Source organism: Strongylocentrotus purpuratus, unplaced genomic scaffold, assembly GCF_000002235.5.
Source record: "Strongylocentrotus purpuratus isolate Spur 01 unplaced genomic scaffold, Spur_5.0 spur5_scaffold_7, whole genome shotgun sequence".
Classification (NCBI taxonomy): domain Eukaryota; kingdom Metazoa; phylum Echinodermata; class Echinoidea; order Camarodonta; family Strongylocentrotidae; genus Strongylocentrotus; species Strongylocentrotus purpuratus.
Genome location: NW_022145613.1, coordinates 38,843,402 through 38,871,369, shown reverse-complemented (window position 1 = coordinate 38,871,369; position 27,968 = coordinate 38,843,402). Strand labels below are relative to the sequence as shown.

The window sequence follows — 27,968 nt, the reverse complement described above, 5'->3', positions numbered from 1 at the left end:
TTTGATTTCCAAAGGTAACTAAAACATAACTCTAAACATGATTTAGATCTGATTGAGAGAGGGTAAGTTTGAGTTTGATCAGTACACACATCATAGAGGACCAAGGTCAAGACCTAACAAACACCATTTAGACCCCTTGATTCAACATGGTGTATTTGTAGAATACTTTTCCTCATTTGTCCCCCTGTATAGCCAAATGAAAGCTGAACAGAGTTGTATTATCTTGAGTGTATAGACAGACAAAGATGTGCAAACATTACCCTCATAAACATCCCAAGGAAACTACTCTGTAGTATGCTTGTTAAAGGAATACATCACTAATTGTATTTTCCTGCTTCAGCATAAATGTATGAAACACATAAGGCTTATGCCTAAGCAGGATACAAACTATAATTATATGCACACAATAGGTAACCCGGCCAGAAGCTTGTTCCCTTTGATTGGTCATTTGTAGTCAGTGTTTTATTCAGTGTAGGCCTATATAAAATTTAATAAAATTTGGAGTGGACTATTAGGCTATTATTATTATTATTATTATTATTATTATTATATACTATTTCATTGCAATTTGAAATATCTAATAAAACAAGAGTACAAATTTCACAGGCTATATCTAACTGAGCAGACTGATACCTATAAGAGCCTGCAAACATAATAGAAGATAGGAATACATGCAGTTAGCAATACAAGTCAGAAGTCCTTTAACGTACATGTCCACATAGATAGGACTACATATTGCAGTAATAAAAGACACACATCCTTTAAAGTAGATGGGACTACATTGTAGCGATAAGCTCCTGTCATCAAGCCCATTACATTGTGTTGAATGATGGACATGTATTCTATGAATGATGGGAAGGTTTACTTCTCAAACATGACCTAGATAGGTTGTGAAGCAGCACCACCTGTGCATACACCACCACACCATACAAGCTCAACTTTCTTCCTCTCTTCACATCCATCCATCCAAGTTACCATCCATCCCTTCATTCCTACATCATATCGTCACAATTAATACTTTCAAATGATTCCTACACTGAATATAACACACAATAATATGGTTCTATGGCACCATCAAGGAACACCTGACACCTGTACAACTACAGTTACTGTCCATATTTAAAAAAATAAATAAAACATTAAAAACAAACAAAAAGAGAGATAGGTGTCAATATCATCATCAAATTAGAACCAGAATATGATTTTTCGGCAATGATTTGAATTGAAATGAATACCTATTAAAAGTTGTTATCTTCTACTTACTGTCAGATGACTGAGTAGGTAATGAAACCACCAAAATAAAAGAAATATGAAGATAAATCACACTTATCCACATAAGATCCATCACATACATCTATGTATTCAAAGTTTCTGAGTCCTTTGAATGCTGTTTCGATTTGCAATGAAGATATCCAATTCTCAGTTCCTCACAACTCTAGTCAAGTCATACGGAAGCTACTTGATGAATGGTGTGAGTCTACATGTACATCAAATCTACTGACAATCTTCAGACTGAAGTTCAGATAACCAAATATGGAATGGAAATGGTATGATATTTGAGGCAGCTCAGATATCATGTTCCTTGCAAGATCTTTGTAGTTGGTAATGAAGACCATAATGTTAGGATCACACTCGCTCGTCTGCCGGCACCGGAAATGTTACAATAGAACAATGATCGCTCCTAGCTACACTCTCCATCAATGAATATAGGGCAAAGTGAGAGAAAGAAAGAGAGAGAGGAATAGAAGCAAAGCGGAGACAGACAGACTGACTGCCTGAGCCATGAGATGGGAGCATTAATATTCAATAATCAGTCTTGGGTATCTTAATACATTCACATGAAAGCTTTGTGTGTCAAACTCTCTAAATTAATGACCATCACAGAAGTGCTTGTTGGTTTTCTAGAAACCTCAAAACCACTATTGTTCGATTCCTTCAGGCAATATATAAAATGGTTACAATATGAAGACTCTTCCCCTAGATAAAGGAGAGTCATTGACCATTTGAAAGTGTATCATTGCCATGAAACCTAGACAACGTTGCCGTTTGTGATGTCAGTACAATGGTGAAAATATTGTGTGGTGTTGAAATTTGATTTATGGATTACTTTGTCATATCAAAAAATATGGGATATCTAATTAACTATCTCATTTATTTCTAGACTAAAGATTGTACCAGAAATAATGGGAAATATATATTCTAATATTCAATGTTAGGTTGTTACACTAGATATACAAGTCTTATATTGAATTCAATTGATATATATGATACAAGAGTCACAAGTTGAGCTAACAGTCTGAGATATGCTGCATTTCAGGAGGGTTTCATTTTAAAAAATTCCACGAATTATTAAGTTGCAGATTTAAGAACATGTCACAGAGAGCTGACATGACAATGTATACATGCAAGCATCTTTGAGAAGTACCTTGGGTTATCACGATAACAACAACTCAACGATTATTTGAGTCTCTGTCAAACTCCAAAAATGTTTTCATGAAAAATTTGACTTAAATACATGTATAGTATGTATTGTTGAAAAAATAATAAAAATCTATGTATCACAAAATCACTAAAACCATTTGCGAACTTTCAATAGTAATCTATGCAAGATAAACAAAGGAAATATTTATGGAATATATCTTGGTTTGACTGCCCTGGGGGCTAGCAGAGAAGGTACTTCATTGAGACTGTCACTACTACTATCTAATTGAGGAAACGAGGGGAGACACAGCCAATGCAATGGAATGGAATAGTGGCGCCAGCAGAGGCATCAATACTAAGTCCTATTGAAAGCCAGTTGTTTGGAGGGAGGGAGCACCATACTCTCTCTCTCTCTCTCTCTCTCTCTCTCTCTCTCTCTCTCTTCTCTCTATTCACCAGACCTAGTCAACCACTATCAATGGAGTTATACTACTGGACTACTATTCACAACAAACCTTTATGACCCTTTTAACAGTGCGCAATACTGGTACAAATATCATGGAAACTTATCACAAGGGTCTGCTAATGGTTGATATCATTAACAAAGTAGGTTGCTGTATACCTTTCGGATGTGATATTTGTGAAAAATTCTAAACAATTAATCATTTACAATATTAAACTGAGATTTCCTAATCTAACTACTGTACATCTATATGGGCTATTATCCTACATAAAAATGGCATAAGGATGATTCTTTGGCAGTAAACCCGACAACTTAGAAGTAACTGAAACTGATTTAGTTGAACCATCTGGAAATGAAAAGCAGTCCAGAGCAAAAGATTTTAAACATTTAATTCAAGAAAGAAAGAGATAACTGACTGGAAATACAAAATAATATGCCAATATGGCTCAATAAGATAAAGAAATAAACAAACTACCCATTAGGCCAGCAGCTCAAAATGTTCACAAGAAACACAAAAACAAAGAAACAAAAGTGGTACGGTATCTATCGTGATGATAAATTATGTTCCTCTGACCCATTCTCGTCTGCAAATTTGACTTGCACATACATCCACACATCACACAAACAAGTAGTCATGTTTTGACCTTTGAGGAAGCAGGATATAGCATCATTCAACAGATGACAGGTCTTGAAACAAACGCACCAATAAGAGAGAGAGAAGAGAGTTCAATCTAGGCATCTACAAGATTTAAAGGTGAAGTCCACCCTGGTATTAAGTTTGTATTAATAGAAGCAGAAAAATAAGAAGAACAGATCAGTGAAAGTTGAGCAAATATCCAATTAAAATCAAGAAAGCAGCATGTATGAAGTTGTCATAAGTGAAATATGTTTTGGCAACACTGTGACTAATATCTTGCGTGCTCCTCTTCAATTTGCTCTGTTCATTTTTTTTCATAAAGTTTCCTTTTCTTTGTTATAGAATAGATATATTTCATACAGGGTTATATAAAAGCATATTCGCAATACTCTTATTCAGGGTGAGTGTTTTTCGCAGTGGTTTACCACGCCATATCTTAATTCAACAATTCATACTCCTCGCTTGTTTTCAATAAGCCTTTGCCTATACCTACCCATTACTATATGCACAATTCAACCACTTTCAACCAAAGAAATATACACATGTACATGTAACTAACAATCATAACTTCTTTTTGGGGTGTGTTGGGTTCTATAAATGTTCATCCTCCTTAAAAAAAAAAAAAATTAAAAATGGCTGATGATTTTGTTTTCCTTACTATTTTTCTTTTCTTCATAAATCATAACAAAAACAAAATCACACACAATAACTAAAACTTGGCACCAGTGTCAAAGAAATATACAAAAATAAAGAGAACTCTCATTTCTGGAAACCTCAACTGTTTGAAAACAGCTGCTATAAAAGATGATTGAAACACCATCCTTATGAAACAGAAGGATAACAGGAGAGTTAGGTCATAGGTCAATCTCCAAGTACAATGGGCAATGCTGATACCAAAGCTTTTTACTCTCTCTAGTGTTTTCACAGTATTCCAACATCACAAAGGATGGGGAGAATAGAAAAGTATGATCCAAAATTACATACCGTACACAGATTAATGTCAATTATTAACGTTCAAGAAGACACATGTACAAACAGGCCTACATGTATACTTAAAAAAATAATGAAAACATTTGAACTTTAAGATATTTGCAGAAAACCTTCCCTTTCTCCATATAAATTGTTATGACCATACAATAACACAAAGTCCACTAGTATGTACTATGTGCACATAGAAGCAGCATATGTAAAGGAGTCATTGCTGATAAAACAATCATGAAAATGACCTCTAACCTCTTCTAGGAGGCGACTGATTGATCCCTCCTTCCTGCGTTCTATCATTCCCTTACCCCTCCCTCCCCCTCCCTTTAGCTTCCTGTTGTCTCACTAGAGCCTCTCTTCATCACTCATCTCATACTCTGACTGGCACCTGTTACCTAGCTCCCGAACTCCCTCTTTCAGTCTTTCAAAACTTGCTGTGATAAAGTCCCTCTTTCAGATTTTCAAAACTTGCTGTGATAAAGTAAGAAATTTGGACTTGTCTGAAGTTCTGAACACTGCCTCATGGGACATTGTGTAGTAAATCACATGTTTCAAGAATTGTTATTTTCTTACTAACAAAAACTTGATAAAGAATGAGGATAAATGAACACTGTACTGAACAAAAAACATGCTAAAAAAGGCAGTGGTGGGGGTTGGCATCACACTTTTCAAATGCGTGTCAGACAGGAGAGTCCATTAATCAATTTTTTCTCAATTTTTGTGCAGAACTGCTCTACCAGACAAATAAAGCAAAGTAAAATTGATTCCTAGTTTCTCATCTGGATTTTTATTTGAGATTATTTCTCTACATACAACAAATGCTATTTGTGACATGAGGTCAATTATAACACAAATCAAGGTGAAATTGCAACACATTAATGATTTTTGTTGACCCCGATGTCTAGATGTCCTCATATTAAACAAAAAATAATAATAATAACAATAAAATTAAGGGAAGGTTGAAAGTAGGAAGGTTGAAAATAGGAAGGAGGATGGGACAAGAAACAAGAAATATTTTGTTTACCTACAGGTGTACAAGATTTCACGTAAGTCTTACTTCAATAAATCTAACAAGAATGCAGACTTATTACCATCACCAACATCATCGTAGATGCTCAAAGAGTGAGGCTACATACAACTTATTCTACTTTTTCAAACCTCTCTATTCCTTGATCTGCCTCTCTTTTCCCCCTCGTTTTGTCTTTCAAATTAAAAGAAAGAAAGAAACTGACCCTGCAGAATGTGTATGTCTGAGGGGGAAAAATCACACTTTCACAATCACAATCTCCTCACACATATATACTACACAAAAAAGGGAATATGGAATGTGTTTTATTTGGCCTTTTAGATGTACATGTATCTGCATTTTACAGAGCAAAAGTTTAAATCAAGCCCCAATGATAAAAGAAATTAAGTACAAATTCAGGGCTGTGATGTACATTGTAAGCCTATAGGAAGACAGTCGAGAAATACAGAGGAAGGCAAGAAAGAGGCAACGGTCCTTTGTATTGTGACACATCCTGAAGTTGAAATATACACAAATGACTAGACAATTGAGTATAAGATGAAAGGGCAGGCAAACCAATCATTCAGCTCAAACCGTATTATCCTACAGTCAGTACATGTAAATAATCATCATTTTACTTGAATTACATTGTTCCAAAAGTCCAAAGCAGGTACAAAGAATTTGTGACAATGAAAGAATTAATTGCAATATACATGTATGTTGCGCCTTCAAACCTGTCATATTTTTTAGAACGCCATCTCCAGGCAACTTTAACTTTAAGTTAGTCTATGGAAATTTATTTTAAAACTTATTTCTTGATCTTCAAGCTCTCATTTCACTGATTAGTTCTTATTGGTGTTAACATAAAATTATTATACAAACATACAAACTGTCCACATAAGGTTTTAAAGTCTTTACAAGTAAATAAGATTATTTGTACATAAACATACATCAGTCTACCATAGAAAAATCGCCAAAGGTCAAACAGTCTGTAATTACAGAGCACAGACCCATGAAAATGACAAAAAATGAAGTGTAGGTATTTCTCTAGATATATTCCATTTTCAAGCATTACCTTGATACAAATCTTATCTCATAAATATTGAGTCATAAAATATCTTGTTTTCTTAAGTAGAAATAAAATAAAATTAATTGGTCTTCTTTCGATATTCTCTTACTTGCAAATTTTGATTAAATCGTCGCCAAAGCAACCTCAAGTTTCTTCAATTATACAAATTCTTAGATGTCATCAGTAACACATGTTTCATGCAAATTGGATGGTTGTATCATTTGTGCTACCACTATTTTAGAATTTTACTAATTTAAAAACTTTGAGTGAAATATAAAGCCTCATAATCACTTTTGGTAATTCAGGATTAAATCTGATGAATCGTGACAAAGACTATATTTTTTAGCCGAAAGTATCAATCTCATGAATTTGACGCTTATCATGGTTTATCATGCTTCCTGACACCTCCATAAGTGAGGACAAGAATATGAGTGTCATAGAATTGATTTCATGTAACGACCCCCAGATGGTCAAATATTTCTGTCTACAGTCTAGTATTAAATACAGGTGTACTACAAATAAGCTTACTAAAAAACATGCTAATTTGCAAAAGCGTATTCCAAGGTGAATTTAAAACAAAGGTATCATACATGTAGAAGAGAGCCTAAAGCATTGTCTGTTCTACTTTCTAGGGCATCTGTCAGGTTAGTCACACAGACACACTGCACTGCACTGACTGTCTGTCTGTCTGACTCTGGAGTCAGACAACAAGCCCACCGAAGAGTTACTAATCAATTTATTAAGCGTCCATTCTACTCTAACTCCAGGGAGCTCCGACACTGATGCTGAAGGCGTCAGAGCTCCAGAGCCAGCTTTTGAAAGCAATTCAAACATCAGGTTGGCTCACATTTTTTGCAATGTTTAGAGGTGGTAATTACAATTTTGATTTACAATGTTTTTCGACTCCTCTTGGGCATCTTTCCAACCACTTGAAATTATAATTTGAAGAAGTCTTTGATGGGTTAAAGGATGATTCCTCATCCTAACCAGACGATTCATCCATTTGTATCGTCGAGTCAACATGAGACAGTACGCATGAGCGGTAGCGGCGCAGCAAATTATAGAGCGCTGTTCACTCGAAATTGCCTGAATCAAAAAGACAGAACCTCTTGCATATTCAGCAATTTTGAGCAAATAGCGCTCTATATCAGGAATATTCATATTTGCTCCGCCGCTACCGGGTACTTTCTCTTTGCCATGTTGAATCGCAATACAACATGGATGAACAGTAGGGGCGCTGGTCCGAGAATGAGGATCGTCCTCATAAGCGCGGACAAAATGCGTCCTCAAAAACAAGGATCATCTTTTTTTTCATCGGCGCTCTGCGGGTTTCGGGTTCCCGAACCACCCACCGGCGATGCAAAAAATGGAAAATAATCCTAGTTCACCGTCTACTTTTATGGGTTGTCCGTCTTACCTAGGATGTACAAATTCAATGTATAAATGGTCAAGAAAATCATTGAGGAATTTGTTTAACACACCGTTCAAAAATATGAAACATCTGCGAAAATGCAGATGATCCTTATTCTCGGACCAGCGCCCCTACTGATGAATCGTCTGGTTAGGACGAAGAATCACCCTTTATCCCATCAAAGACTTCTTCAAAAAATAATTTCAAGTGGTTGGAAAGATGCCCAGTGGAGTCGAAAAACATTGTAAGTCAAAATTTTAATAACTAGGGGTCTAGCTCACATTGCGAAAAAATGTGACCCAACCCGTTGATTGAATAGTTTTCAAAATCTGCATCTGCATCGGCGTCGGAGCTCCCTTGAGTTAAAGCACTCTAACTGCATTTATACCTTCCCTATTCTTTTTTTCCTTTTGTTACTCATAGATTCATAGTGATTGTTGGTTCAGCAATTAAATGACACACAAATATGATGATCATCTGCAGCTATGCTATGGCCTATGCCGACCATCTCAATTTAGTGTCAGTGCTCAGTTCATCGGCGCCTGAGCCGCTGCGAGGCCATGACGGTCGGCTAGACCTCGGCACTGATTGCGAGACTTCAGCTGTTCATCAACAAACAAACCCTTCAAAACATCGCGGTCTAAGACATGTTTCATTCACATAATATCTAGTATCACATAAAACTTTATAATAAATATATTTCAAACTACGGTATTCTAAAATCTAAAGTTTCATACATACCGAAAAAGTCTACTTTTAAGGCCAAAAGTATAAAAATAAATTCTAGTCGTCGCGTCGCCATTTTCGCATCACCGTCGAGAACTACATCTGTTGCCAAATGTGTGGGTCCATTCCTGCTAGTGATCATAATTTACATCAGATATATTGTCATAAAAATCCTTATCTGAATTAGAAAAGAAATACAAATAATTTTGATAATTATATGAATATTTTTTAAAGGAGATATTTTGAAATATTATGATTTTATTTGTTGAATGTATATAAAAATTAAAACAAAAACTTTGCATTTATCTAAAATGGTGGCACCCTGGCGTCAATATGGGCTGTTATGTCTGCGGACATAAACATTCACCTCCCTCTGGAGAAATCTGTTCTCCTTGATTGTACACATCGTTATCTTTCCTTTTAATTGCAAGTAGAAATCTCGGTATTTGTTTTACAATGGAGATTTTATAAAGTATTTTACTCTTTTTTTTAAAGTTTTGCTCGTAAGTACTCTTTTGATGTGAAAAAACTCATTTTGTTTGGTCAAACCAAGGTCAAACCAGATGGGCCAAATAGTAATCCAAAGAGGGCGACATACTCGAAGTCATGAAATTAACATTGCTTGATAGGCATGTTTATGATCATATTTTTTATCCGGTGGTCAGTTGTTTTATATAGCTCTATATGGTCAGCATCTACCTTTCACCCCCCCCCCTCCCCCCCCCCCCCTCTCTCTCTCTCTCTCTCCCCTCTCTCTCCTCTATCTCTCTCCCAAACTTGTCTCTCCTCTCACTATTTCTTTCTTTCGTTCTTTTCTTTTTCTCCCCTCTCTCCATTTGATTCCCGCCGTAGCACCAATTTTATTTGGCAAAACATTGATCTACATTTTCCACTCTTCACCCAGGTGTAGTAAATGGGTAACTGGTATGAATTTATTCCTTGAATGCTCTGAGCGCCTTGAAGGCAGCTGGGATAGAACCAGAGTAACAGTGGTTTGTAGGCACTTTATGCATCCCCTGGGATGTTTGTAATATAAATGTAGCTATCATTGATAGTGATATTCTTATTATCATTAAATACTTCAATTTCAATTTCAATTTAATTTATTCATGTTTCGAACAAAACATTACAAATCAATTATAAGCATTTAAAACAAATGTAAGAAATACATGTTAGAAAGGTGTGAACACCTCTTTATTATTACGATCATTAGTATTCTTATTGTTATTATTATTACAAATATCATCACTATCATTATCATCATCATCAGTAGAAATAGTAGTAGTAGTTGGAGTAAAAGCAGAAGCAGAAGCTGAAGTATAAGTAGGATTAGTATCATCATCATCCCCTTCATCATCACAGTCATATCAATACTTCAGAAAGCGAGATGAGCATTTCCCAATGCGAACATGTTACATAAAATTTGCAAGGTTTAAGCCATCTTTAAAGGGAAAGTCCACCCCCAAAATAAGTTTGTTTCGATAGAGGCAGAATAATAAGAAAATCAGGTGAGTGAAAGTTTGAGCAAATTCTGAATGAAAATAAGAAAGTTATGAATTATTGAAGTTGTGATCAATCAAATACAAATTGGCAACTCTGTGACTTATTATACGAGCTCTCCTTCATTTGCTTTGTGCATAATATTCCATAAAATCATGTTTTCTTCGTTATTGATGACGGAATATATATTTGTTCCTTGCAGGGGGAGTATAGAAACATATTTGCAATTATTATATTTAGGGTGCATGTATGGTTGAAATTTTTCTTGAGGAAAAATGAAAATTTTAGATTTTTTTAGTACTGAGCAAATGGAAGTTGAGCTCGCATGATACGTCATAGAGTTGCCAATTTGTGTTTGATTGATCACAACTTCAAAAATCCTAACTTCCTTATTTTTAATCGGAATTTGCTCAAACTTTCACTGACTTGTTTCTCTCATTTTTCTACTCCTATTAAAACTAACTTAATTTCAGGGTGGACTTTCCCTTTAAAACTGAAAAGGTTAGATGGTGTTCAATATACTACATCCCCAGAGGTGCAGCTATTAGATAATTCTAAGGGCACAAGAAGTTGCCAAACCCCAGATGGGCAAATGCTTATATGCTTTTACATCAAATAACACTGCGATTGAGGCTCTAAGGAGACAATAATATATACAATATCTGATATTCAGGAAATGATGCACTTTTTTGAGGAAACCTTGATGACAGAATGAAAAGGTTACACTGATATTAATCTTGTTGCAAAGTACTTTATTGGTATATTGCCATCATAAATACATTCTACATGAAGGAAAAAATTCATTTCTAAATCATTACACTTTGGTTGCCTTGCTCACAAACTGAGCACAAGTCAAAGCTTATATACATATCTTAAATCACTATATACACAGTAAATTTGGTTCTTATCATAGTTTAACAAAATGAGTCTGTGAACTTAATTTCATGACAAAACTATGATGAAACTATATGTATCCGTGGTAAAGCAATAACTTATGATGTTGGTTGAAGGGTGTAAAAAGATGAAATAGGAAGGGAATTCCCATGAGATAAAGAGAAGAAAGAAAGATAAATGATGTACAGATAAAAGCACAAAGAAATAAACATAGGGCAAAAAGATGGAAAAGAAGGTGTAAAAGAGGGGGAGAGGCTTCGAATTTGCTACTGGTATGCAAAGATTATAGAACAGAGAAGGACAGAAAGAAAAATTAGGAGGGGGTAAAATATTTGTAGATTCCATATTAAGTAGGGGATGGGGCTAATAGTTTAGTCAGTGCAGCAATAGAAATGATAATATATGATAATAGAAAAGAAAAGAAGATAAATATATAAATTATGTCCTTTTAAAAAAGAAGTGGAGAAATAACAGCCTTCACAGCATAAGAGAAATGCAGCACTTTACTTTTTAGAAAGTACAATTATTTACTTTCCAGACTAAGTTCAATAGCTTCTAATTTTTTTTAAATAAAAGCTTGTTCACAGCAGATGCCTTATGGCATTATAATAAAATACTACAACATTACCAAAAAGAACCATTTTAAATGTATCTGAATAGCAAGAGGCAGTGTGGATGCAACACAAGCCCCTATGATTTTAAAATTAGTTTATCATAAAGTCAGTGTGTGCTTTAAAGCTGTATGAGCCCCCCCCCCCCCCCCCCCAAAAAAAAGAGGCTTTTACCATAATCAAATATTCACCAATGAGTGGATGACATTCATAGCACTATCAAATGCAGCACTTTACATAATGGAAACCTAATAAATAATTCATTTACTTTGAGATAAACATTTAATTACATGAAAATTATTACAATAAAAGCTGCACAAATCACACAAGAGGACTTCCACATATTGAGATTACTAACAGGAAATCATAGAATGGTTATGAAAGGAGTGAATGATGGAAATCATGATACTAAATATTACGTTCTTTGTCCACTACTGAATTTTGTTGTTAACAATGCAAAGGTTGATTTATATTCTGATAATTAAGACTAAAATTAAGACATTTTAGACCATGATCACATCTAAACTATATATCATCATTGCAACCATGTATCATGTAGGTACAGATCATGTGTTATACAATCAATCTCCCTGATATCTAAACTAAAAATATATCATATATACGGGATAATAGTAATTCATTATACTATCGCCAACTACAAAGTAAAACAATTTTGTTAAAATATACATCAACAAAATACCACAGCAACCATTTAGAGAATTTACAGTCAATGTTTGAGACATAAATAATATAAAAATATACAGTTATGTATATGAAAAGCTTTCCTTCTTTGTTATTCTACACTTGAAAGTCATAAAATATACAACATTTAGTTTGAATATCTCTTTTTTTTCTCTCATTTATTGCCATGTTTAGAACCACAGAGATATTTGACTATCTCTGAATGATGTTCTTTGTCAGCCGCTATAGCCATGCATCATTATTGGAATGTGGCTGTATTTGCAAACACAATATCCCTATGTAAGGCATGATTTTTACAGATAAATAACAAGATGGAAACTCCTATGCAACACATTGATATATCAACTATATTACCATCTATACTGGTGCCGGAAGGGTAATACTTCCAACGTTTTCACACAGAGTTAATATCCTTTTGACTGACTCTTTTGATATTGTCTACTGGTGGTATAATGTACAAGAGAGAGTCTAGCTATTATCTTGGGCTACCACATGTAACACTGTCAAAACTCTTTGGATTAATCATTATTGATACAAGTGGTATGATATATTTACAGCTTGTGTTTCTTATTGTGTTTGATTTTGGGTGTTAAGTCGATGCCTGCTTGCTTACATCATCATAAAAGAAACAAAAGTTCAAATTCTTGACTGATTCATCAAAATTAGAAATAGAAGATGAGTGACATTTCTTTCCCAAGTCTATTTGTGAACCAATATCAAACATCACACAAAACCAGTTTGAATCCTCTACAGGTCAGTGACCTCAATACTCTAGTCTCTATATCTAGACTTTATGTCTGCCCTAGGTTTTGTAGCACAAACGATTAAAAGCAAACACCATGTGTTCCAAACTTCCAACATTTAGCAGACAAACCCATTCTATACTATCAGAGACTAAGTTCTGTATGAGAAAACATAGAAAATGGAAATTGCAACATTTTGCAAAGATGATCAGTACTTTATACAACCTTCTGTTTTGATCCTGGTTTCTTTTACAAATATCTTGTTACAATGGTTGACAATTAATCAAACATACTTTTAAAAGCCAATGCATAAAACATACACACTTGTCTATTACTCATTGTACCATGTACAAAGACAAGCAGAAAACAACAGATAAACATAAAGTGAAATAACCAGGACATCTGGTTAAATACAACATGAATGGAAGAAGTCAACAAATATAAACACTATTAAAAAGATATGAAATACATAATTTTTCATTAAAAGCAAGGATAACCTTACATGACAAACCATCAATTGACTAATGATATTTGAAGGTCATATGGACCATTATTATTCCTGTGTATTGTAATATTCGATTGAAAAAGCATAAGCATAAACATAACAATACAAAAGAAGACTTTCATCTGGTAAGGACTTCATTTTGTTTTGCAGTGTAACACTAATTTGTTTCATATCAAGATTTCTTTGCTTTCTGAGTATAATTCACTATAGTTCACATTATTGTGTTTGGATTATTCTTTTCCAAGAGATGTATATATCATAAAAAAGCAGAAAATGAGAGAAAATATATTCATTTAGCTGAACATAATGAAGCCTTAGAAATCCAAATGTATTTATCCAGTGCCACAAACTGACAAAACTTTAAAATTTCAATATTTTGTTTACATAAAACTCAGATACCCTGTTTCTTACACTTATTGCAAAATAAACTTACACAGATAGGAGAGAGGGACAGAGGGAGGGAGGAAGATATATCTATATACTGTATATATAAAGAAAATTAAAAGGAATTAATTTTCATGTAAACACATCAGCATATCATAGATAAACAAATTAAAATGTTTCTAATTTTTGTCCAGATCTGATATGATGATACTCGTCATGAACAACATAAAAAACAAAGCAGTAGAGGGAGCTACTTAAAATAGGCAGCAAATTACAATTTATCTTAGCAGTGTTCACGCATGTTGGAAGGAAGATGACTATTCATCATAGAAAACCACTGCATTTTTGTTTCATTTTTCAACGGTATTGCATTTTAGACTTGGTTTTCATCTCTGCCTTTACAACTGAAAGCAAATTGACGAAAGTAAATGACACTATCTTTGAAACTGCACAGACTTAGAGCAGACAAAATATTTGAGCAGCACATGTTCACAGGCAGCATAGGGTATTTTTGGCAGCTTAAGGGTAAGCACATTATGAAATATATCAAATACTTTTCATATAGTTTTTTAAACAAACAGATCAAACTAAAAATATGATACACTTCAATGGAACTTCCACATCACAAAAGAAAGATACAAAAATTAATTAATTTCAACCGCATTTATCATTAGCATTTGTCATTCATTTTTGGAATACTATTTTAGAAAACACTGATTCATAACCATGTTGTTCTACAAAGTAAGCACAAAAGGCAAATTATTATCTTTGGTATGTCAACTACCTTTATAAGGCATTTTACATTTAGGTAGCAGATACTACAGATCGGTGGAAATTAGTGCACAATGGCAAACTGAAACTTGGGATTTAAACATTAAAAATCAAACATATCTTGCTACATTTGAGGAACCATTGGTAAAAAGCTTGCTTTTCTCTTTATAAGCCTAGGATCCAGATACATGTTAAGTCTTCTCATAAAGGATGTGATTTTCTCAATAAATAAACTTAAATGAAGATATAACCTTATCTGGCCGGCAATAAAATCCTTAAATATGGCCAATGTAATAGAGTTGTATATATAAAATGGGTTCAAATACTTGGGAAGTAAATAGCTACTTTAGAATGAGAAAGTTGTATTTCCAATGAGTTAAAAATACATTAGGTGGGCAAGAAAGTTTCATATACTTGGCAGTCATTGTAAAATTGAGTATAATAGTATGTTTGTAGTATTCATCAGTAGATTACCGTAGTGTTATTCATATGACAAGGTGGAAAAAGAACCTCCTTGTAGTATAGCAGTCTATGAAACCACACAGAGAAATAAATACAGAGTTTACTTTGTTCCTGATTCATATGCACATCTACTTCAATAACAGACTAGTCATTTGGACAGACCAAAGGTAAGACAAGACTAGTCTAGTCTATCCGGTGGGCAAGAACAAGACCAGTCAGATCTATATGGTTGACCACGAGCATGCCTAGGCTAGTCTATTTGATGGGCCAAGACCAGTCAGATCTATATGGTTGTCCAGGAACATGACTAGGCTAGTCCTTTTGGTGGGCCAGGAGCTTCTCTGAGTACTTGAGGTTAAGAACCCTTAGATCTAGGACTACCTGTAGACACTTGTGGAACACGAGAGCATCAGGAGCATGTGTAGCATAGAGGAACTTCTCTAGGACACCCAGAAGGTGTGTCTGGAGGCTGCGGACCTCATCCACGCTCTGGATACCTTTACGATCTACATGCAAGGAAAGAAATACAATACAAACAAGGGGTTAGGTGGAATTCAGGTTCAGTTTTAAATTCTTTCTGAATTGCATCACTTGAAAAGAAAGATTTATGAACGCATAAAGACCCAACAGGTTTGGTAGGGTAAAATATGCTCTAATATGAATTGTATTTCAAAGTGTCTATCTTAAAGAAAGAAAGAGTGTAAATGTGTATGTTTTGACGACATCAGGAGGAATACAATTTACACCACAATCTAAGCTTCAGGTTTGAACCTGTAAGGATACAGACCAAGTCAAATCTATGCAATCACAACATTATGAATAACACAGGCAAGTCAGATGAGCTAAAAACTTTCTGATAAGCAAAGAGGAAAAAGGGATTCCCCCTTCCCAAACCCTTTCTTCTTCATAAATGATAATACAATAGAATTACACAAAATCACTTGTCAACAAATCTTTTTAAATGGAGAAAGGTCTTTTGTCCAGCCGTTCTAACAAAGAGCAACTGACCTGATGCTACTAATATAGAAGCTTGTAACAGCGCCCTCTCTGGCAGAGATAGGTTAAGCTGGTTGAGTTGTGAGGCTATCTTGGACAATGCAAGGACTAAATCTCCAACATCTGCATAGGAATAAAGCAGGATAAAAAAAAAAGATTTCATTAAATCACAGTCACAATGACTTATCACAGCTAGTACCTAAAATACAAATAATATGGAACTACGGTTCAGGACTTAATCGTAGCAAGTGAAGCCCATGTTTACTGCCATCTTTTTTTCTCAGCTTTAATATTCTAATTTGATATTCATATATTTCTCAGATATTGTTCTGAGTGGTGATATGCTACAAGTCATCGAATGATACTGTACAACTGAATAAGACTTGTAGAGCTGTCTCAATGCAATGGTTTAATAACTAGTCAATGTGACTGGGTGAGCATGTAGGCAACCGTGAAACGTTGACCGGAATGTTTCCCATCGGAGTGTAAAGTGAACAGAATTATAATTAAATCCAGTAACAGGGCTAAGAATAATACTGTAAGCGCTTTGGTCCATTAGGTTATGTTGCAATCAACTGGTAAAAACATTTTAATAGAAAGTGTTGTTTCTGTCAGTCATAAAGACGGACGTTGCATGATTGATGACATACTAGGTGAAGTCACCAAGGTGGGTAAAACCAACCATACAGGGATTCCTCTAACATCCATGTTTCAATATAGAAGATTTAAAATACCCACCTGACTTTTGGAGAAGACCTCTGTGAAACTTCTCGCCATTAGTGAACACAATGAAGTCACTCTCTGGGTCCAGGATTTGACTCAGCTGTAGGAGCAGCACTTCAAAACAGCCGGCCTTTAACAGTGTCAGCTAAATAGAAAAGATAACAAGATATTTTGATTAGACAATTAAATAGAGGGAAAGCATTTCACATCAAATTAACATTTACACACAAGCATATTTTACCTTTATCCTGGGTTATTATCTTTTAAATTTGTATGAACTGAGTTTACATTTTAAAAGGGCACAAAAACAGAAGCACATACCATTAGCTAAATATTACTACAATAGTTCATCTTGTCATGGCTCTTCAACATATCATGAAAATACATTTTTATTCTTTCATCCCTGATTTATTCCTGATAGTTTCAAAATCCAAGGATCACTATTTCAACCTGTTTCGAATTAGAAAGTCTTCATCCAGTGGATAATCTCTTTTAACTAAAAACAAGATAAGAGCTCAAATACTTTTTTTATATAGGCCAATGACAGTCCTTATTTTTTATTTGAGTGAATTTTTCCTCGAATCCCCCTAACTTCTCTGTCTCCATTGGAGAAAGGAAACTCATTTTCCATGTTTTCCCTGATTTTGAGGATCTCTGTGAACCATGCCACTTTACCTGGTCTTCATGCGGGATGTCTTCAAAGCCTTCTGTAGCTTTGGCAAAGCTCACAATCCGGCTGATGATAGGTGCGAACCGATCACAGAATGCATCCTCTTTGTCTCCTACTGATAACTCCAAGGGTAGTCCGCATAAACCAGTGGAACCGTGCGTCTGGTAATGAAGGGAGCAAAATCAGTACTTAGGACAATAAAATCAAAATAGAAAATGCATAACAATCCGTTGTGATTTATATAGCACACAATACTACAGTATACCCTGATTTTGTTATATTCAGGTTTAATTACCCAGATCATTAGATACATGCCCACATACATTTTGTGCACCATTTGTAAAAGCATTGCTAGAATATGATTTAATGAAGGCATTCATACAAATATTTGTACAAAGCAACAACTAGAGTGATTTGAATGATACTTGATATCTTTTTCTTCTAATTGTGATTATGTTTCATGGTTAATCTTTCAAAACAGAGAGAGTGGTAGAAAAACTAATCTTAAATGGTGAACTTGACTTGACTTCAAAGAAGAAACCTTCCATGTAAAACAGGACAAAAATGATGGTGATAAGTAATTATGAAAACTTTATAGCACAACAAAAAGTGAGAATCTGAGAACCAAGGATTTTCCCATGCATCCTTAAACCATGTGCAAAAGATATATCCTCTGCCAAAAGCCAGGTGGATGTTAACTTAATGTTAGACGATGTGAGTGAACATTCTTTTAGCTGGCTCATGAGATGATAAAGCTTTAATTACATGGCATCTTTTCTCCTCTTACTTACCTCTTTGCCATCAGCTGCATGTAGATGCTGTTCACTGCGTAGATGTTTCTTGATGGCCACTCTAAGGATCTCTTCTAGACTTGAGAACTGAGCATCAATCTCTGTACAGTAGGCCTTGCTCAAGGAGTCTACCAGACCCATACCTTGCAGGACATGAAGCATGTGAGGATTATGCCCTCCGCCGAGGAGTCTAGGAGCTCTTAGTCTGTTCCTGTGAGTGGCCTCAGGGTGGTAGGACAGTCTGGTGGTATCCGTGCTGCAGCCGTTGGGTATCCTTCCATTCTGATATGGATTGACTCCAGAGTTCTGTACCTTGGAATGGTTGTAGCCATTCTTCAGGTCTAAGTGTGGCTTGGTATTGCTTAACCTGGCTTCAAAGCTGTGATGAACACCATTGTCATACAGTCCATTCATGGGTGGAGATTTAATACTCCCAAGATTCATATTCTGCAACTTCTCTGGCATCTGATGAAAATGTGGATTGGGATACGGATTCCCATGGTAACCGTTGGTAAGATTCTGGTGGTTTCTTCTCACTTCTTCATCGTGATGTAAGCGTGCAATCTGCTTACGTCGAGGCAAGAGATATTGCTTCTTGTCTGATGTCATGTGATCAAAGTCATGATAAGTAGGAGTTTGCTCTTCCTTCTTGATAACTGATGAAATCCTTTCAGTAAGGTGAGGATGATGTGCTGGGTAACCATGGCAATCATTTTGAATGTCTCTCTCAACCTTGATGCTTCGCTGGACACCACCCTGCATGCCATTAAGTCCATTGTTTGGGATGTAGCCATTCATTTGACCGCTACAGTACTGGGTCAGAAGCAAATCCTGGATGCTTGTCTTTTTCTCATTAATATGAATGTCTTGCACACCCTTCCCAAAACTAGAACCATTCCTTCCATTGCACTCACCCCATCTACCATTGTGTTTCACTTCTGCAACATCTTTTATGCTTGTCTTAGATGATGACCAATCAGGTTTACACTGCACTCTGTCATTACTTTTACTGGGCTCCCTCCCCACATCTTTCATATCCTCCAAGCTGCCCTTTACATCTCGTTCTACAACGTCTGATATTGCACACTGCTGAGACTCTGTGGTTGCTAGGGGCCCATCCTCGCTAGCAACCATAGCTTCTTGGCTCGGAGGTCGGCTCAGGTCAAGGGGTTTATCATCCCTGACAGTGATATCATTGCTCTTGTTTGATATCTCCTTCATCACCTGAGTCAGTTTCATCTTCTCTCGTTTGGACATCCTTCCAAAACGAACAGCTGGAATTAAACAAAATTCATGTATTTTTGAGTAAGGAAATTGTACTATGCAACAGATAATAAAACCATTACATTCTAATCAGAGAGTTGTTACTGGGTCGGTGAAAACGTCACAAAAACTTAAGTATCTACAAAATCAATACAATATGGGAATATATTTGTGAAGTATTACTTCTATAATCGTCGCATGTAAACAAAAGCTAGATAAATGGACTTGCAGCAGAATTTTGCAGAAAATTGATCAGTAAAATTATGCTTTTACAACATAAGAACCGACATACATCCCAAATAAAGCTCATGGAATATAAATAATCTTAAATAGTCTCCTCAATAAATCTTCATAAAAGAAAAAGGAAGGTCTGTTTCAAACAACTGGTACTAATTTCTACTATAAGAATAGTAAAGACATGCAATACTGTTACATACCATTTTTGGACATGCCCATAAGGATGCACTTCCTGAGTCGACATGATTGACATTGGTTCCTATTCTTCCTCTGTATCACACACTTTCCTCCATTCGGACAGGGGCGGTAGGTTAGGTTGTGCTGGACAGTTCTGCGGAAGAAACCCTGTAAAGAAGAAGGATGGAGAGTGATTATTACTATTATAGTATCATCTTCAATATTATTAGTTGATGTCACTATTATCCTTCTTTTCTTCCTCTGTATCACACACTTTCCTCCATTCGGGCAGGGTCGGTAGGTTAGGTTGTGCTGTACAGTTCTGCGGAAGAAACCCTGTATTAAAAGAAGAAGGATGCAGAGTGATTATATTACCATTATAGTACCATCTTCAATAGTATTAGTTTCTGTCATTTTTATCATTCTATTCTCTCTCTCTCTCTCTCTGTTCCACACACCTCTCTCTTAGGGCAGGGTCTGTAGGTTAGATGCTGCATAGTTCTGCAGAAGAAATCTTGTTAGATAGATATTAACAACAGTGAATTTTATGATCAATTTTTTTTCTTCATCATTTCTATCATTCTCTCTCTCTCTCTCTCTCTGTACCACACACTTCTCTCCATTGGGGCAGGGTCTGTAGGTCAGATTGTACTGTTCAGTCTGACAAAAAAAGAAAGATTGTGAAAGTTCATAATTGATACTTGATATAATTGATGAGTATTACGGTATTAAAGAAGTGTAGCATTCCAGTGTGAATATGTATTCTTGCTATTTTATTAGAACAGAAACAAGCATGCAGGGTAGATAAAGTTTAACATAATGGTTGTTGTTCTTTTACATAGCATTTGAACTTAAAAAATTACAACTACTGTTGATATTTGGTATTTGGTTAAAAATCAAGATTCCTTCTTTAATCTCATCTTTTAAGCAATGAATTACTTTATATTTCAGAAATAATCAAATGTAATAAGCAGGAGTCCAGCACATCTAAAACTAATAACAGCTAAAAACTTCTTTTGACAAGTTTCTTTTTTTTCCAGGTGCATTAGAAACCTATATTGCACATTTCCATTGAACAAGGTCAAAATAATTTGATTTCAGCTAGGAATACTAATTACAGAATGGAGTATAATACCATTTTCACATCTATGAAAGATAATATCTGAAACCCAATAGTATTTGTGAAAAGGGAAGGAAATGATTGTTAAGACCTTGTACAGGTAGGATTGTTATTTTAAAGAATTCCTTTTACAAACCACAGCAAAAACGGAACAAAGAAATTCTAATCCCAGAGTTCATGTCAAATATGAGTGAGTATGAGCCGCATGGTTGAATATCAAAAGTAGGAAGCTCTTTGTAAAAATGACCTCCACTTTCTCAATTTCTCAGAGATGTATTTTGTGAGAAAAGTGACCTCCTGGAGTCAGTAAAGAATGAATGGTGGTTGAAATAACAGAGTAATTGTAGAGATAATTACAAAACAACCTGCATGAGAGGACATGAATGAGGTACGAGATTTTGTGTTGTTACTGTGGTCACTCACTGGTCAGCTTGTCCCCCTATGACCTACTGACCACAGCTAGTCTTTGGGTCAAGGATGTTCTAATCAGGAAATTCAAATGGGATTGTAGGCTTTCAGTTTACATTCATTGGACATGTTTAGCTTGCCTTACTCACAATCAGCCCCCCCCCCCCAATAGCCCTCTTCAATAAACTCATCACAGATGAAATAGAATCACGTGCATTTGTAATGTGTATAAAGGAGGACTTGCTAACTGCCATATACATGTTAAGGATATGAAAGTAAATTAAAAGACGAATGAAATCAAACATAATTTTGGATGAAATAAAAATCATGGGTCAAGTTTAATTCAATCCTCTATATGATTAAAAGGAGAAGTAATTTCTACCACTTTCTTTCTTTTATAAAACATGGGATAAAGAGCTTCCATCCAAACTGACCGGCTGTGTGTTGGGTCAAGGCTGGACAGAAAGAAGGGGCACATGCAGTGGTCCTATCCCATGTATTGTGAGCTGCTGCTGCATCACTATACAGACGTACAGAGTGTTGAGTTTCAGATTTGCAATTAAGCTGGACATGACTGTTATTGTCTAATCCAATATATTTCACTAAAACAGGCAAAAATTTGAATAAATCATTAAAACTTTAAACTTCTTAATAAAATTGTGGAGGCTTATAAATTCCTTTCAAGAAAACTACTGTGAAATAAGAAGATCTCTGAAAGGCAAGAATTTGGTGTTTCAGATATTTTTTTTATTGGGAATGTTAGTGGTGACTGGCGAGTGTTGACAAACACTCAATTTATGAACCAAATCTCATGACCTTTACAAAAGGTACAGTTCAAATATTACTCAGGTGCTATAGGTACTTGTAATAATTAAATTACATAATAAACTGCACGTAATATTTTTTTAGTATAAGGCTTATAATTTAATATAAATTTTGTCTGACATTCCAGAGTTTTGTTCGAAGTTGCTAGACAACTACCACTAAACACACCGAAAAACCTGATTGAAAAACCCAACTCTGGAGTGTGTTTTTTTTAATAAAATGCCGGCTGAAACCTCACCAGCTTTTGCAGTGTTTAATGCTCACTCTCAAACTCCAGTGAATAATTCCTGATGATGATTATTTGTGAAGGACAAAATAGGTATCAGACAAACTGGGAATTAGACTAAATGAGAAATAGACCAAATGGGTAGTATAGACTTATTGGAGGTTAGACCAAATGGAAATTGGACCAAATGACAAGTAGACAACATGATCATTAATAGGCCATGTGGATAGTAGACGGGCTGGGTGCAGACCATATGGGAATACTGGTTGTAGACCAAAAGGCAATCAACCTTCTTTTTGTCCAGAATACATTACTGACAGAATATTGAAATGTTTTTAAACTGTCTGATTGTATAGACTAAGTATCATGTGTTGTCTGGAAGTCTAGTGGACATATCTTCTAGGTTAGTATGCTATTCTTAGCTCAATCATTGGGTCAAGGTGAAGTAGTGGTCAATCTACCTGGTCTGGCTGGCTTGACCACTGGCTAACCTCTCTTATGTAGTAAACCTACTGCATGAAATCACATGTATGCTCTAAATGTGCTTTATGCAAGTTGTAAAGCAAGTACATAGAACATGTACTTCAAATTTGAATAATAATGGAAACCTGAAATTATTATTGATCAGACCTTACTCTTGTCTAATTCTTTTAATTTTTCCACTGATAAGCCATTTTCAATTTGTTTTGTAACAAGTTTTTAGTAGGTGAATGGTCATTGGCCATCAAGTGTACTCTCAACTCTCCACCAATGATCATCATTCCCTCCTAAAAGACCTAATCCTAATAATCAAAAGACTATTAAACGGCACAACTTTGGGCCAATAAGCCTACATAATCATACATAATAAACACACTCTAAATGCAATGAAGGAACAAGGTGAACACATAATTCAAATATAAAGCTTTTCATAACATGCTACTTTAAACACATTTGGGAGAAACTTCTGAGAACCATTTCATTGTATTGAGAATGAAAAGAATATCTAACATTATTTATATCACAAACCCTATTAATGTAGCTGTTTTACAGATAATTCATCAATTAATCTTAGATCATATAGTATTCCTAGAAGCTACATGACCAATTGGAAGTAAGTGACAGAAGATTCAAAGTGATGACTATTCCAGGGAATGTAATGAAGGACTATTGTCCATTAAATGAAAGGTCAAAGTGAAATATCATTTTATAATCTCTATAACAGTGTGATGTGGGGTTTTGGTGATGAAAAATGACTTACACTGTACATGTGGCTTACTGTTTGTTTCTAATGCCTGATAAGTTTCAAAGAATTAGCAATAGTTGACTTGCTTTTCATTGAGAATCCAGCTCTTTTGCATGATTTAGAGGGGCGTCCATCCCTACAGGGAAATATGACCTGGTCTACCTCATTCCAAACTTTCTTTCAGCAAATTTAGCCTAATTAATTCCTTCTTTTAAAATTGTCTAGCAGTGCCTCTCAAGAATATCGATGTATACTTCATAATGATTTCATATCAAGGCTATGCTAGGCAATATAGAAGAACACCTGCCTATTGTACATTATCATCCAATCATGAATTTCATGAAGAGTGTAGATTTTATTTTGTTCACTTTTATCCCCCTATATAAAATTGAACCCTGTCTACGTTCATATAATTTGGCGTTCACATACAATGTATGCTTCAGCAACAAATTGCTTCTCAATCAATTTTGTTAAAGATGTTGGGTCAGAGTTACAGTTGCATTTTTTTTTTTTAATTGGAGATGTTACATACAGTGTGTAGATGTAATTTCGTTAAAAACATGTTTATTAAAACCGGACTTGAAGTTGTAAAAAAGGACTATTCAAATGCTATCTGTATTAACTTTGCTTGCTATGAATTCTTTTTAGCTACATGTCTTTAGATTAAGGTTTTTATATTTTGTTGTTGTTACTATTTAAATATACTTGTACTTGCTTATTTTTTACTTTGTAAAGCGCATATAGAGAAACTTCTGTTTATTATGCGCTCAATAAATCTATCTTTATTATTATTATTATTCATTTAAGTACATTGAATTTAGGTTTTCATAGCACATATTCAGACTTAATGAGCGATTTATTGACCTTTTGGTTTCAGTAGATGATAATATGGTATTTAGCATGAATAACTTCCCACTTCCTTGAATAAAACATAAAAAATAATAATTGCTTCTTGCAATCATAGTTCTCATTACCAATAAATGATTTCCTGTCAAAAATAAATGAAACATCAATTATATTCTGCAATGGAATAAAACATGAAGTTTGAAGCTCCTTGACACTTTGATTATCATGGGAATTATTATCCAAGTAGAATTATGTTCTTTAATTAACCTATTTGTTTATGACATTTTCTGCTAAACTGAATAGAATTTTATTGGATTTATTCATAAAAAGAACATGCAAAGTCAAAGAATACAAAACTTAACTAAAGCTGTAATAATGAGCATTGAATATGGATACACTTCATAATCTAAGGCTAGTATTACCTACTTAATGATTTCATACTTTTTCTGTCTATACACACTCAAAAGTTCAAACCATTATTTCATTGACCATTTCTTGTATCAATCTGTTGTTCACTAATCATTTACAATCATATCACACAAATTGGATTTCTGGTTTCTATATGTTCTATCTATGCTAATTGCTGCGTGGTATCTCAGAAAAAAAACATGACATAATAATCTGTCAAACATTGTAATTCTAAAAGACCGTATCTGTTTTGAATATCAAACACTTTCACTGAATTGACTGAATATCCATCATCCTATTTGAGCTTTCAACAGATTAACCCTAAGTAGTTTGCTCGATCTCTCTCATCTCTCTTTCTCTCTTTCTCTCTCATCTCTCTTTCTCTCTGGGTATCTCTGCTCTACATTTATCTGAGACAATGGATGCACTCCTTTTACACATAGCCTTTACCCACAGCCCATCTATCAATCCTACTGCGGTTTATTGTAACACTGGCGACTCGACCGGGCGACCACCGCTGCTGCAGCTAGATGAACTAGTTCACGTGAGCTCATTTCAAACATTCATAGAACCATTAACCTAAATGAGCAGGGGAGCATGATGACGTCCCAGCTTGCTCAAATCTACACTCATTTGCATTCCAGAAACATGATTAGCTACACCAGAGTATACACTCATTTGCATTCTGAGAACGTTATTGTTGACACCAAAGTCTAGAAACAGAGAGGAACAGTTGTAGATAGAGAGGAACAGTTGTAGATGGATAGTTACACTAGAGTAATTTGCTCATGCAATCTGAGATTGCTACATGTAATACTCATACCAAAGTCTAGAAAACAGAGATAATAATAAAATAAGTTACACCGGTGTCTACACTCATTTGCTATCTGAGAATGATGTTGTTAACACCAAAGTTTGAAGATGGATTTAGTTACACCAGAGTCAACACTAATTTGCATTCTAAGAACACAACTGTTAACACCAAATCTAGAGACTGGTGTTACCAGTTGTCTTCTCAGAGGGATAGAGATGGGTAGCTACACCAGAGACCAGGCTAATGTGCACCCAAGAAACCATAATGGATATATTCAGAATCTGCACTTCTCTTATCACTGAAACAGACAACAAAACAAAGAGGAATAGTAATACCACAGTCTGCACTGATCTGTATTTACACCAAAGTCTAGCAATGAAAATAAAAACATTACACCAGAGTTTAGTTGAGGCATACGGTAAACATGCACACAATTTGTTTTACTTCTAGAGGTGTAAATGACATGTGATGAACAAATTTTTTTTAATGAACTTCAGAAGATTTTACTCTGACTTTTTAATGCTATAATCTATTAACCAGAGTTTTAAAAGTTGAAGGCATATACATGCACAAAATTTGTTTTACTTCTATAGAGGTGTAAATGACATTTTCTTGCAAGAATTAAGAGTAACAATTTTTTTAATGAACTTCAGGAGATATTACTTTGACTTTTCAATGCTACAATCTATTAACAAAAGACTGCAGGAAATATTTAAAAAGCCCCAAAATAGCTCTTTGTCATTGTGATGACAAAGAGCATGGTACATCACAATCGCTTGACACCAAAAGTTAATGTGCCATGTACATGTAAATTTATATAGGTTAAAAGTCCTATTTAGATAAAGAGATTGAATACAAAATAAGGCTATTAAAACCACAAATGCATCAGAAAATGTCAGACTACTCTAGATATGGTTTATGTATCAAAAGAGAGATGACAAAAATAGGGCATGTTTCTTTAAAGAAAGCATGTTATAAACTGAATCGCATGACCACACTCATTTTCCTCTCCCATAGAAACAGAGGTTGATCGCAAGGCATTACTAAGTGGATAATACAACCAATTTGAAAAATAGAGCAGGGACAAAACATTACGTGATTATTCAATTCCATCTCACAGAAAAAATGGAGCAAAAATTGTGGCTATTAAGCACTTTCAATTTAGTCCATTCAAGAATGGCACTCAAGCATTCAATGACTACCAACTCCAGTTTACTAGAGGAGTCAAGAGATGGGGGGGAAAGAAGAATGAATGAGAGAGGAAAAAAAAGAAAACATGGCATGTTGTCACTGAACTAGTTCATGACCTAGATATCCCAGTTTTATTTTCCAAAAAGATCTGACATTCAAATCATTTCCGATAATAGTAACCTAGATATTATTTCCTTCTACTCTCTTTTTTTATTAAAGAGGGGATCTGTGGCTAGCGATGGATGAAACCAGCACATGGACATTTTTTTCTTTCTCCTTCTTCCTTTCTTGCATCGTTCATGTTGCATCGTTCATGTTGCGTTGGTGCCCTCATGCAAGGAGTTTAACTCTCCTGGGTCAAGTATGTCACGCAAGTATGTTGATCATGGCTCCTCTCAATTCTTGGCATGGTGCACAGCTTGCCAGCTGGGGTCAAACTAGGAAAGGTTGTGGTAGCGAGAGAATGGTGATTGTGAAGATGGAGAATGCTGGTGGTGAGGAGGGAGATGGATGGCGGAATGTGGCTAGGGTGGTAGAAAAGTTGCTGAATTTGGTAGAGAGGTAGTGATAAGGGGAAAGTACTTTTGTAGCCAAATACAATGCTAACAAGAATGATATAAGCGGGATAGATGGGTCGCAGAGTGGGATAGGGTGGTACGGAACATGGTGATGAACATGGACATGAGTAATGAGTAGCTGATTGTGGTACGGGTGGCAGAGAGGCGGCTAAACTTGTTTAAGTGACTGGTGAGGGAAAGGTAC

General features: G+C 35.2%; 2 protein-coding genes across 7 annotated transcripts in view; both read right to left on the bottom strand.

The window, feature by feature from the left end:
- LOC590282 (activin receptor type-1) overlaps positions 1–8,831 on the bottom strand; it is a 39,814-nt gene extending 30,983 nt beyond the window's left edge. For all 3 annotated transcript variants that reach the window (XM_789891.5, XM_011682688.2, XM_030973685.1), the window contains exon 1: positions 8,730–8,831. In XM_789891.5, coding sequence (XP_794984.4) covers positions 8,730–8,790 — 61 coding nt within the window. In that variant the 5' untranslated portion in view covers positions 8,791–8,831. The remainder of the gene's footprint in view (positions 1–8,729) is intronic.
- A 5,591-nt stretch (positions 8,832–14,422) lies between these two features.
- LOC756187 overlaps positions 14,423–27,968 on the bottom strand; it is a 39,453-nt gene continuing 25,907 nt past the window's right edge. For 3 of the 4 annotated variants that reach the window (XM_030974172.1, XM_030974173.1, XM_030974174.1), the window contains exons 4-9: positions 20,167–20,311; positions 18,467–19,740; positions 17,681–17,836; positions 17,021–17,150; positions 16,295–16,405; positions 14,423–15,792 (exon numbers count right to left, since the gene is read on the bottom strand). In XM_030974172.1, the coding sequence (XP_030830032.1) occupies positions 15,599–15,792; positions 16,295–16,405; positions 17,021–17,150; positions 17,681–17,836; positions 18,467–19,740; positions 20,167–20,311 (2,010 nt within the window). In that variant the 3' untranslated portion in view covers positions 14,423–15,598. The remainder of the gene's footprint in view (positions 15,793–16,294; positions 16,406–17,020; positions 17,151–17,680; positions 17,837–18,466; positions 19,741–20,166; positions 20,312–27,968) is intronic. The other variant, XM_030974175.1, reaches the window with a different exon arrangement.